The following is a 12,922-nucleotide window of genomic DNA, read 5'->3' on the forward strand; positions in this document are numbered from 1 at the left end:
ATACATAATCAAAATGAAATAAAATAATTATGGGCTTTACTGAGCAAAAAAAAAAAAAAAGAATGTATCTATCATCTTCATCTTCTAAAATCATGACCATGACTCATTATCGGTTTATCTGCTTTTATGAGCATTTCAAGGAGGTTGTCTTGTACAGTTCAAATTTTCCTCATTCTAAGACCTCCATCTGTAACCTGTACAGTTCAATTTTTCCTGATTCTAAGATGTCCATCCATAGCCCTACAATAGTAAGTGTAAGATGTCTTTCCCTTTCTCTCCTTAATTCAGGGAAGTCACAGGAGAACATTTGTGGGTGACAGCACACTGCATGTTGCCAGCAGCCTTTGAATAGTCAATCTTATGAAGTCAGATATCACCCTCATTTTCTTTGTGATAAATAATATCACTTGGATTATTTCATTTCCCCTAAAAGCAGAGGGTTTAAGTTAAAAAGAGGATTAAGTGACATACTCTTGATAAATTAATGCTCATTTACCCTTATTATACAACTTCTAGATGGCAAACAAAAAAGATGATACCTAGGGTCTGCATTGTTTTATGTTCTTAATATATAAAAGACGGTGTCATTGAGAAAACAACCCAACAGTGCGTTCATTAACAAACACAGCATGGAGGTGGAAATAAGAGGGTGGAGACAGGACCCTAATTGTACTCGTGAATTCCTCTTCTTCCCTCCAAAGAGCAGGAAGACCTGCTTCCCCTGCTGTAACAGTGTCCTGTAGGGCTTTTATGAAGAATATATTTCCCCATTTGTCTGTGAGTCAATATGTGAGTATGATCATTGTTGCCCAATAAACACAACATGCATTCCCAGAAGAAGTCAACTAATAGGTACTTCAAGTGTAATTCTCTATGTGTGTTAAATGAGGAAGTAGAAAAGTTGGCCATTAAGAATGCCTTTGGAGAGCAGGGGACTGTGGACAAGTCTTTCCTTGACTTCAGTTGCACAAAAGAGCACTTACCCTGTGGCGTGGCTCTCTGTATAATACCTTATTTATTAAGTTTTGCTTCAGAATTTCTTAAGCACTTGTATCACATTTTACTGTCTCAATAAACACTATTTTTTTTGGTCTAGAAATAAAAAGCCATACTTGAACTACTTTAGAGCTTTAATATTTTTAAATAAGGTTTAAACATCTATAACATTTTTATTATGGCCTGTAACAGCTGAGACAGATGCCAATGAACAGGATGCAAAACTTTGTCTCCACTCAGAACCTTGTATTCTTCTCTCAGCCAAGCTGCACACAGAAAGTAGGGAAGTTTAAGATGCAATAATGAAGATTTAATGTGTGTGCACTGCTGGAGTGTTTCTGGATGATTATATTTTAACAAAAGTTAATGGCCAAGTAATGGGAATAATGAGCTGGAGTGGAAATTCAATAGGAGCTTGATGAGCAGAACAGGCTTGCGATAGTATGGTGGGGAAAAAAAGATCTCCATGCAGTCTCTGTGCAGAGGACTCCTCAAAAGCATTTATTTCAATAGGAAAATGGACAGAAGTGATTATGAAACCTCAGTTAATGTGTGCTGATGGACCTCGGAAACGATGTGTTCAAACCTGGAGCTCTCCTAACATGTGAGGGGGAGGGGGAAGAGAGAGTGAGGGAGGGAGACGGGGAGAGAAAGAGAGAGAGAGAGAGAGAGAGAGAGAGAGAGAGAGAGAGAGAGAGAGAGAGAGAGAGAACAAACATTTTTACATACGGGGTGTAGCATATGCCTGTGTATGGACATAGTGTGCAAATGTGCATACATATGTATATGTAGGGAATAGAGGTTGATGTTATGTTTATACTTCCACCAATTAAATTATTTTTACATTTAGTCATTTACTTTGGTGTGTAAGTGTGTGGGAGTGTGTGTTCAATAGTGCATGTATGGACGTCAGAGGACAGCTTGCAAGAGTTCATTCTCTCCTGTCACCATGTAGATTGTGAGGATGGGTCTCAGGTCACAGGCTTGATGGCATGTTCCCTTACTTGGTGAGACATCTCAGTGGTCTTCCACCATAACTATTTACACGGTTTCTTTGTCTGAATCTGGAGCTCACTAACTGACAACTCTCTGGACAGTGAGCTCCAGAAATCTGCTTGTCCCTGCCCACAAACTCTTACAGCACTGCGGTCACAGGTGTCACCAGAGTCAGGCTTTAATGAGGAGGCTCAGGACTGAACCCAGGGTTTCTAGTTTGAACAGCAAGTATTTTACAACTGAACCACTTCCACAACCCCTAGAAGTCCCCTTGTAACTCCCCAAGACAGTCATTGAATTTTATATAGACTATAGAATTGATAAAAGTGAATCTTCATATTTCTGGTACAGAAACCTTATCAAGGCACTGAAGGATGATGAGGTAAAGGAGAGCAAGTGGTGATACAGGAGGTTGGAATGAAGAGCAAGTGCATCAAGCAGGTGACCAAGTACCATAGAATAACCTAAATATATTTTCTTTAGCAAGACCATAGTTCAGTGGATAAAGACAAATCAGATAGGCTAAGTACAATCCCCAGGACGCACGTGGTAAAAAGAAAGACCTGACTCCCGTAAGTTGTCCACTGATCTAAACACATACACACACACACACACACACACACACACATGTTTTAAAAGTCTTTTTCTCCTAAATACTGGAGAAAGAAGAGGTTTGGAGATCTACAATACTATTCACTGAAACATGGTCTCATTCTGTAGAGTGTGGAACTCTTAGTTCTCGGACCTTGAGTCCATGCCCCACATTGGGCACCAACTTAACAATGACTAATAAAAACTCAGAAGAGAGAAATTTAGGTTCAACCTGAAAGTCATAAAAGCATAACAATCAGCCATTGACTCTCCCTTCAACCTCAGTCCAAAAGAAGGTCTTTCCTTCAGGAATCTCAGAAAGAGACTATGTCTGAGAGGTGATTCCTCCTGCTTTATAACCTTCTCTGGGGCTGGTATTAAAGGTGTGCACCATTTGAATTAAAGGCATGCACTGCCTGGTTTCTATGGCAACTAGTGTGGCTACTGGTATTAAAGGTATGTGTCTATAAGGCTGACCAGTGGGTTTTTTGTTTACTCTTTGATCTTCAGGAGAGGTTTATTCATTAAAAATACAAATGGAATACCAGTATAATTCATAAGAGAAACTGCTCTTACCACTAAAGACCCAAATATCAATGGTAGAATCATCATCACCTCTGCCCGTTCCACCTCTTTTCTTCCTCTGCAGGCAGAAACTGAACCTCCCTGGTTTTAATAAAAATCGCATCCTAACATGCCATATGCCTACCAGTCAATTTACTTGCCATATAACATTTCACTCAATTCTCACAAGCCAACAAATTTACTGTTTATTTCGAAGGATTGTTTATTTAAATTTTGTGTTCATGAATATTTTCCTGTGTGTATGTATGTGCACTACATATGTGCCTGGTTCCAGCAGAAGCCAGAAGAGGGCACTAAATCCCACAGAACTGGAGTTCTACACAGGTATGAGTCACCATTATATTTGTTGGGAAGCAAACCTGGGGCCACTGTAAGAACCGATGGTGGCGCATGCCTTTAATCCCAGCACTCGGGAGGCAGAGGCAGGCGGATCTCTGTGAGTTCGAGACCAGCCTGGTCTACAGAGCTAGTTCCAGGACAGGCTCCAAAGCCACAAAGAAACCCTGCCTCGAAAAACCAAAAAAAAAAAAAAAAAAAAAAAAAAAAAGAACAGCAAGTGCTCTGAACTATTGAGCCATCACTCCACTTTGCAGTTATAAGTTTAAACAGGAAGTAGGTCTAAACCGAAGCATGAGCAGGGAAACTGAGAACATTTAAATCGTACACACTAGAATTCTGCTACCCAGAGTGGGAAAGTGATTTTCAAGGTGTGAGTGTCCCTGGCTAAAGTAGTCAGCACTGTTATAAGTGATGGTGAGATAGATGAATTGAAGAGCTGTTCTCACTGGCCAATCATTATGCTATTTACATGAGCTCAGGGAAACAGACAACATCTCTACAGACCAAATAAATAAAACGCTCACAGAAGCTGAGGTGACTCAGTATGGTAATTCATTGTCCATTGGTGATATTCATATTTTGCTACTATGCCTACTTTGCTGCTGTTCTAGGGATTAAACAAAGGGTCTCACATCTGCTGTGTGCACTGAGCATTACTGAGCCGTAATTGATCACATGCTTCCTTTTAAGTTTGTTTATTTTTGATCAGGGTCTCACTGCGCTGCCTAGTTTGACCTTGAATTCACCCTTCAGCCCAGGTTGTCCTTCGGTTTTTGATCCTTCTGGACCAGCTATATCTATCAGTCTCAGACTGGGAAGGCCATTACTTGTCTGTACGCAGAGGCAGTGTGTAGATTTAAATATATAGACTGAGAAAGACAGAACGTGGACAAATCTTGCTTTTCCTTGAATAAGTAAAACATAAACATTTCACTTTTTAGTTTTCTTCCTGAACAGCATTTCAGTGAGAAGTACCAAAATTTGGAAATAAATGGGGTACCTGGACTTGAGGTCAGCATCCATCTCATGACCTGGGTACGAAAGGGTGTATAGAAACTGGGGCAGATGCAGCTGGAATAAACTGTGCCTTTCAGTTTCTAGGAAATACGAAGACCACTTCGTTTCTATTATTGTAACAGACAACTCCTAACTCGGCTAATATTTGCACTCTGTGAAAATAGGTGCCACCTAACTTTAAACTCACTGAACAGTCGATGAGGGTGAGCATTCATCTGGTGAACTACAGCAAACAGGAGAAGGCTCACAAGCTACTTTAAAACATAAGACAAAATAAAGCATTTCCAATAGGACTGCTTATATCTTTGGATAATATCTCCAAAGCTGGAGTACATTCAGAACACATGATAACCTTGCAATGCAAGTTATTTGTTTTTAACAAAATTTTCCCATTTTAATAAGTGGTACATACAACTCTCTGTTTCTGTGGGGGATAAGCCCCCATAATGAGCCATAATTTAATTAATCCAGCCAAAGGAAAATACTGAAGTAACAGTTTGTCTACAAAGAATTTTCTTTCAAACCAAGCTCATTCCAACTCCTCACACCCATGTAAGCATCTTATCAAAGCAACAAAGGCCTCTATGTCCTACCTGAACTCAATCACGCAACGAATCTCATTTGAGACTATTGAAATCACTGTATTTTATAGTTGCTGAGACACCACATTGTAAAGAAATTTCCCTAAAACTTAAAATTATTCTGAAGTCATTTAAAAAATTGTTCGAGATAGTCATCACTGTCTTGAATTATGTAAGCATATTGTACTTACCTCTGATCTCGCAGAACCTGTCAAACTCCTTATTTTTATAGATAAGGTAAATACAAAGTTCTTATACAATAATATATGCCATATGCTTCCATATCAGCAGATGTTTTATCACATCTCAATCATTACCTTTAACATCAATAGATAACGAGAGCAAAGCTTGGGACTTGCCAGATCAGCCCAGAAAGAAGACAGAGTATAACAGGACAGGATCATCACATAATTTGTCTCAAGTTTCTATTGTTTTACTGCTGTGATACTCTTCTGTTTGCCTTTTGCTTTCCAGAACTAAATACTTATACGTTGTATATTCTTCTACACATTTCAAAGGTGCCTATTGCCATAAAAGTAATCTGATTTTATTTTTCACTAACATGATTAAAAACAGAAAAGGATACATTGGTAAAAATATCACATGGCACAAATTTGTTCATAAAAATAACCATGCAGAAGACACAGATTATGGTCATATTATTAAATAAAACAAAATCACAGACTATAAAATGATCAGAGACAATATGTAGACCATCATAATGCAAAGCTAAAGTGAAAAGCAAAAACAATTAGTTTTGTTTAAAATGTAGTGAAATTCTCCTGCACAGCAAAGAAGTTGTGCTAAATTTTTAAAGCAAGCTCGGTGTTTTTAGAATCACATATAAAAAAAAAATCACATTTCAACTACTTTATGAAATATGATATAATCTCCACAAGACTCATGTATACTTAATGGGTGTCATTTGCAGCTTCCAAAATATCTGATGTTAATGACAGCAGCATGAGGAGCTATCTGGGGGAGGTAGGGAACTAGCAGGAAGAGGGGTCAAGGATGATGAGAGGTTTGTAGGAGAGAAGGAAGCATGACAATGAGATAATACTTGTGCGTGGAGCGATCTGGGGGAGCCCATGACTTCTGATAAAAGAAGTTTATTCTGATGTTAAGAGATTGAAGTACAAAATCAAGTTCTCACCTTTTGTTGCTTCTCACCGCCTTGTCTCCCTTCCTCCAGGAGATGGTTGGCTTGGGAGCACCCTGTGGTTGACACTCTATGAGGACTTCCCGGTCTTTGGTGACAATTATTGTTTTCTTGACTTGATTCAGTTCAAAGGAAGGTGGTGAGGCTGTCGCAAAGACAAGTAATTTTCATCAGAAGCAGAGTTGAGAATTAATTTAGTCCACTCTTGTATTTAACTTGTTTCTCGGGCACATTTTTCCCTTAAAATCTCATGAAAAAAGAGATGGCATTAGCACAAAATTTAATTTGTTATTAACTAACAAAGCTCCTATAGTTAATAATAATGAGAACATAATGTAAAATATACAAAGAAATAGTACTTCAATGAATGACAGGCTTGATTTATGATCACCGAGGTCAACTGCAAAAGGCTGCATGCCACTTGGATATTGCTTAGGAGCTTGACTAAGAGTCACTTTTGAGTTTTTGTGTAGAGACGTTTTAAGTTCCAGAGAAGACAACTGATATCTTTTATTTCCCAACTTATTTGATGTAGCCCGCCTCACTTTACTTTAGAATTATACAGAAGTGACTGCAGTTTTTAAAGAAATAATTTTTTAAAGAAATGGAGCTGTATGAATTTTAACTCAAAAATTTATTTCATTTGTCTCAATTACTCATCTAAGTGTGAACATTAAGACTTACTACACTTATATCAAGATCACTTTAACTATGAAATATGCACATGTACAGCATTTGAGTGAGTCATTGTTTATACAAACTGAATTTTGCATAACTCTCAGAAGTAATTTATGCTTATGTTAAAGCCATATAGTGCATGACATGGCAGTACTAGAATGCAGTATATATTACAATCAAGTGTGGCAAAATACTGAAGACAAGTGTGGGAAGATTATAGGTAACAGTTTTGGTTGCCCCCTGGAGACTTGATTTATGACAGACACTTGAAAGTATGTCTATTGAATAAAGGGCTTGAGAATGTTTCTGGGAAAACTCTGACATAAGTGATACCTGAATCAGCCTTTCAATTCTGAGATGCTGGACAATATGTTGACAAGAAAATGCATTAATATTTGATTTGTTAAGATGATGGAATTGCTATGGAATCCTCTATTAGCTATGTTTTTTTTTTAATGTGAAACAATTTCAGCTGTAAGCATTCACAACTGAGTAAGTATCTATGATGTGTTACATTTAGTTTACATGTAAGAAATTCCTTTCCAGGTCCCAGAGACCATCCATTTCCCCATAAATGTTATGCTTACAGAAGTTAGCAAGGAGAAAGTGCCTGTAAGGTTCTTAAGTGCATTGGAAAGACAGAGTGCTAAGATGACTTAAATATCTCTCTTTGTACTACAGTCATCCCAGAACAAAAGCTTAGGAAGCCAACTGAGTACAAGAAAGCAAACTCAGTGCACATGCCCCAGCATGCCAGCATTGCTCAGGAAGTCTGGACGAAATCTTCCTGACACTGTTCAGTAGAGGACTGGAGTTCATGTCCAGGTGTTACCTTAGCAAAGGTGGAGCTTTTCATGCTCGCCCTCTAGGTCCCAGAAAGGCTTTTCTCTCCAATGCAGAACATAATACCAGGTGCCTATGAGAAGAGGGCTGTTCACTCTGGTGTCAAATACACAGTGAAATCAGAAACTACTCGGGAAACCATTAGCATTTCTATGGGAATAGCACAGGGTAAACAAATACTAGAGTCTGTCTCCTATTCAGCTTTGTCAATTTGAATCATCCTAGAGTCCTCAGATAGGAAACCTTGGTTAAGGAATTGCCCAGAAAAGAATTATCTGTGTGTATGTGAGATTGTCATGATTATTAATTGATATACTCCTGCCCAGCTCACTGTGGGTGACAGCATTCCTAGAGGGGTGCTCTGGGCTGTATAAGAAAGCTAACTAGGCATGAGTCCATTTGAGCTGGTAGGAAGCATCCCTCCATAGTTTCTGCTTCAAGTTCTTGATTAAGTTCTTGCCTTGATGTCCTGTGACCTGGAAGTGTAAGACAAACCCTTCCCTCCTTTAAGTGGCTTTGGTTACAGTGTTTTAACACAGCAAGAAAAAGGAAACAAGAGTAGCCCTCTATACACACTCCAGGCTTTCTCGTGTGAAAATTAATGTATGCTCCTACATGATTTTATTCCATGCCGAATCAAAGACATATTGTACCAGCCATTTAAGATGAAGACTAAAGTCATACACATAAACATGGTGGGAGAAACAGCAGAAGGGAAAGCTGTCTTCAAAAGCTTACAGGAATATCAACGAGATGCAGTGTTTCTTTTTGTGACATCAAATAGGTTTTAGATTCACATCATAAAAGTTTACTGTAGTAAGAATGGGTAGGAGAAGAATCCACACTTCTTTCCTGTTTACTTGCTTAGCAACTACATACCTAGAATCTTCAGTTCAGCACTGGCATAAATAGCTCCATATTTATTCTCAGCCAAACACTGATACATTCCAGCATCTGATTGATTCACACTACGGATCACCAATACTCCATTAGCTGTGTCCACTCTACTCTGTAATGAAATAAAAAGAAATGAGATCTAGAAAACAGCTCAAGCCAAACATCTACATAAAATCTTGAGAACCACCCAGAGGAGGTCTTCAATTAATGCAGTTAAATAAACATTATTACGTAGTTAATTATTTACTACATTATTTCAGAAATTATAACTTCTTTCTCAGTATTTCTGTTTCTTTTCTAAGCCAATTTTGTTTGGTAGATTAGTTGAATCCAAAAGAAAACCCAACAGAGAATGAGTTGATAGATATTCCTTTTACAAAAGAGATGTCAAAACTAGGTGCAGCCTGGAAAGGATGGAGAGTGTCGAACAGAATAGAGGTAAAGAAAAGCCCAGGTCATGTCAATGGTCCTTGTGTCCACCTGGCCAGACTTTGACTCTTCCTTCTTAACAAAGGACATAGATTAAGAACAACAACAATAACACCTATCTTATAATTAGGTTTCATACAATATAGTTGGAAAATACAAATTTCATCATTATGTGGAAGTTTTTAAAAGATAGACCTGGCATGTGTAAATTGAGGAAAATCAAGGTCAAAGAATATATCTAAAAGAAAAGCATATATCTCAAAAACAAATTTTTCTATTAAAATGTTAAATATAGAGGCATCTTTTAAACTTAGCAGTGAGCACATCATTAGGTTTTACCATCTTCATGAGCAGGGATTACATTACTAATCATTAGAGATGTCAAGTAATTTGATGCCATTCTCAAATTAAACTCATCTGCTCAGCAAAAATAATATCTGGCAAGGAGATTTGTGTGGCCTGGATGTTGGGAATAAAAGATCTGACTATCCATGGTAAATAAGACAAAATGACAAAACAACAGTCTACAGAATGAGAAAAGATCTTCACAAACCCCACATCTGACAGAGGATTGATCTCCAAAATAAAAAAAAAAAAACCCAAGAAACTAGACATCAAAATCCAAATAATCCAATTTAAAAATGGGGTACAAAACAAACCAGAGAATTCTCAATAGAAGAAATTCAAATGGCTGAAAGAGTTCAATATTGTTAGCCATCAGGGAAATGCAAATCAAAACAATTCTGATATATTATCTTACACCTGTCAGAATGGCTAAGATAAAAAATACCAATGTCAGCTTATACTAGAGAGGCTGTAGAGTAAGGGGAACACTCCTCCATTGCTGGTGGAAGTGAACACTTATAAAAAAATTTTTGGAAATCAGTATGGTTCTTTCTCAGGTAATTGGTAATCAATCTACCTCAAGAAATACCACTTTGGGTATATACCAAAGGATGCACATTCATACCATAAGGACATTTGCTCAACTACATTCATAGCAACATTATTTTTAATAACCAAAATCTGGAAACAATCTAGATGTTCCTCAACTGAAGAATGGATTAAAAAAATGTGGAACATTTACACAATGGAGTATTACTCAGTGGTGAAAAACAATGACATCTTAAAATTTGCAGACAAATGGATGGAACTAGAAAAAAAACATCCTGAGTGAGGTAGCCTAGACCCATAAAGACAAACACAGTGTGTACTCACTTGTAAGTGGATATTAAACATAAGCAAAGGACAACCAGGGTACAATCCTCAACCCCTGAGAAACTAGGTAACAAGCAGGACCCTAAGGTAACAAGCATTGAAGCCCCTGAGAAGGGGAAATAGATAAGCTCTCCTAAGTAAATAGGGAGCATGGGAGAAAGAAGAGAGAGGGGTGAAGGGGAAGAGGATGAGAACATGAGTGATCAGAATGGTTGAGTTGGGGAAGGGACAGAGAGGGAGAGTAAGGAAGTATCTTGATAGAGGGAGCCATTATGGGTTTAAGGAGAAATCTGGTGCTAGGAAAACTCCTGAGAGTTTACAAGGATGACCTTCAATTGAGATTCCTAACAATATTGGAGAGTATGACGGAACTGGCCTTCCCATGCAATCAAATTGATGAACACCCTAATTGTCATCATAGAACCTTCATCCAGTAACGGATGGAAGCAGATGCAGAGATCCACAGCTAAGCACTGGACTGAGCTCCTAGAGACCAGTTGAAGAGAATGAGGAGAGATTGATTATATGATCAAAGGCGTCAAGGTCATGATGGGGACACCCAAAGAGACAGCTGACCTGATCTAGTGGGAGCTCCCTGACTTTGGACTGGTGGCTGGAGAACCTGCACAGGACTGAACTAGGCCCTCTGAATGTGGGTGACAGTTCTGTGGTGTGGGCAGTCTGTGGGCCAATGACAGTGGGACCAGGATTTATCGCTTGTACATGAACTTGCTTCTTAGAGCCCATTCCCTTTGGAGGGATACCTTGTTCAGCCTAGATACAATGGGGAAGGGATTTGTCTTGCTTCAACTTGATATGTCCGACTTTCTGGACTCCTAATGGGAGGTCATACCCTTTCTGTGGAGTGGATGGAGAGGAGATGGGTAGAGAGGAGGTTGGGGGGAGGGGAGTAAAAGGGGAATTATGGTTGGTATGTGTAGTGGTATATTATTTGTATTTTGATAAATAAATCTTGCCTGAATACCAGACTCAAAACTAAAGTCACTAGCAGTCAGGCAATGGTGACACACACCTTTAATCCCAGGATGTGGGAGACAGAGTCAGATGCAACTCTGTGAGTTCAAGGTCACCCTGTGATACACAGGATCAATGCCGAAACAAATCCATTTGGTGGTGGCTCAAACCTTTAATCTTAGTCTTAAAGTGTCATAAACCTCTAATCCCAACACTAGAGGGAACATAAAATGGGAGGGGAGAGAGGCTTAGTCTACTTAGAGGTCTCCCATACTTGGTAGAGGTAAGACTTCTCTAGTGGCTTGGCTGCTTTGTTTTTCTGGTTTTCGGATTGAACTTCAATGTCTGTTCTTGGTTTTTATTATTCTTTTATTGCTACAGGTATTTAAAATGAAAAAACCTTTTAAATAATAAAAAAATTATAAAAAGATCCGACCAGTATTGCTTGTCCTAGGAGGAATCCCTAAGAAACTTATTGAGGAAGAACTTGTAAACTGGGACCTAAATTTGCTTTTATGGCTTTGTATTCTATCTGGCTTTTTGTGTAGGTTTATTTTCTTTAGGTTTAAGTGGCTTCAGAATAAGAGAATATCAGAGCTTAGTCTGACTAGAAAAGTCTGACTAAAAAGAGGAAGAAACCAAGATTCCAGGAGGTAAAAGTACATGAGTCAACATGGTAAAATCACAGCTACCTGACAGGACTTCATGTGCAGTTCAAACTGTCTGCACATACCCTCTGGTTATGAATCCTGAACTTCTCCTCCTCTGATCACCCTTTCTGTGTATGTCACAGTCAAGGGAGAGAGGCATCAAAACTGGCTCCCTTATTACACAATTAACAAGGAATCATTGTAAGTCTGGCACACAAAATGGGCTTAAATGTATGCAATAGAGTTACTGAAAAAACATTTGTTAGGTTTGCACATAGCAGAAATGCCACTTCCTAGAACAAAGGCACCACAATTCTATTCTAGCTTTTCTTCACACAGAAACGTAAGTCAAAGTAATCCTGTACTTTAGGTAAGTTTCATCATGTGAACAATGGGGGCCACAATCCAGATGGTAGTTAAAGGTCAGCTAGAAATGGCAGCAAGGCTATGATGATCAGTGATATTTTCTTATGAATTTATAGGCCTTAAACAACTTGTATAATGTACTTCTCCAATAGTAATCAGATAGTTAAAATAATATGTGATTTTTGTATATCGTATAGGCATATACACACACATATCAAAAGACAAAAGAGGACCATTTTGTGCTGCATGCCATGTATACTGACTAGTTTGAGGTCAACTTGACACAAGTTAGAGTCATCAGAGAGGAGGAAGCTTCAACTGAGAAAATTCTTCCATGAGATTGGGCTGTTGGTAAGCCCTGTTAGACATTTTCTTAATTAGGAAATGATTGGAGAGGGAACAGTTTATTGTGGGCGTGTACATTCCTGAGTGGTCCTAGGTTTTATTGGGAAGTACGGTGAGCGAGTCAGGATGAGCAAGCCAGTAAGACGCACCATGGCCTCTGCATCATCTTCTGCCTCCAGGTTCCTGCCTGGCTTAAGTTCATGGCCTCATTGCTTTTTATGATGAATTATTATAGGGAACCATGAGAGAAATGT

General features: G+C 38.6%; 1 protein-coding gene across 1 annotated transcript in view; it reads right to left on the reverse strand.

Moving 5' to 3' along the window:
* Cntn5 (contactin 5) overlaps positions 1–12,922 on the reverse strand; it is a 1,215,881-nt gene that overhangs the window by 255,420 nt on the left and 947,539 nt on the right. The window contains exons 12-13 of the mRNA XM_057767831.1: positions 8,668–8,797; positions 6,262–6,412 (exon numbers count right to left, since the gene is read on the reverse strand). Of these exons, the coding sequence (XP_057623814.1) occupies positions 6,262–6,412; positions 8,668–8,797 (281 nt within the window). The remainder of the gene's footprint in view (positions 1–6,261; positions 6,413–8,667; positions 8,798–12,922) is intronic.

The sequence above is a fragment of the Chionomys nivalis genome, chromosome 4 (genome assembly GCF_950005125.1).
Source record: "Chionomys nivalis chromosome 4, mChiNiv1.1, whole genome shotgun sequence".
NCBI lineage: Eukaryota > Metazoa > Chordata > Mammalia > Rodentia > Cricetidae > Chionomys > Chionomys nivalis.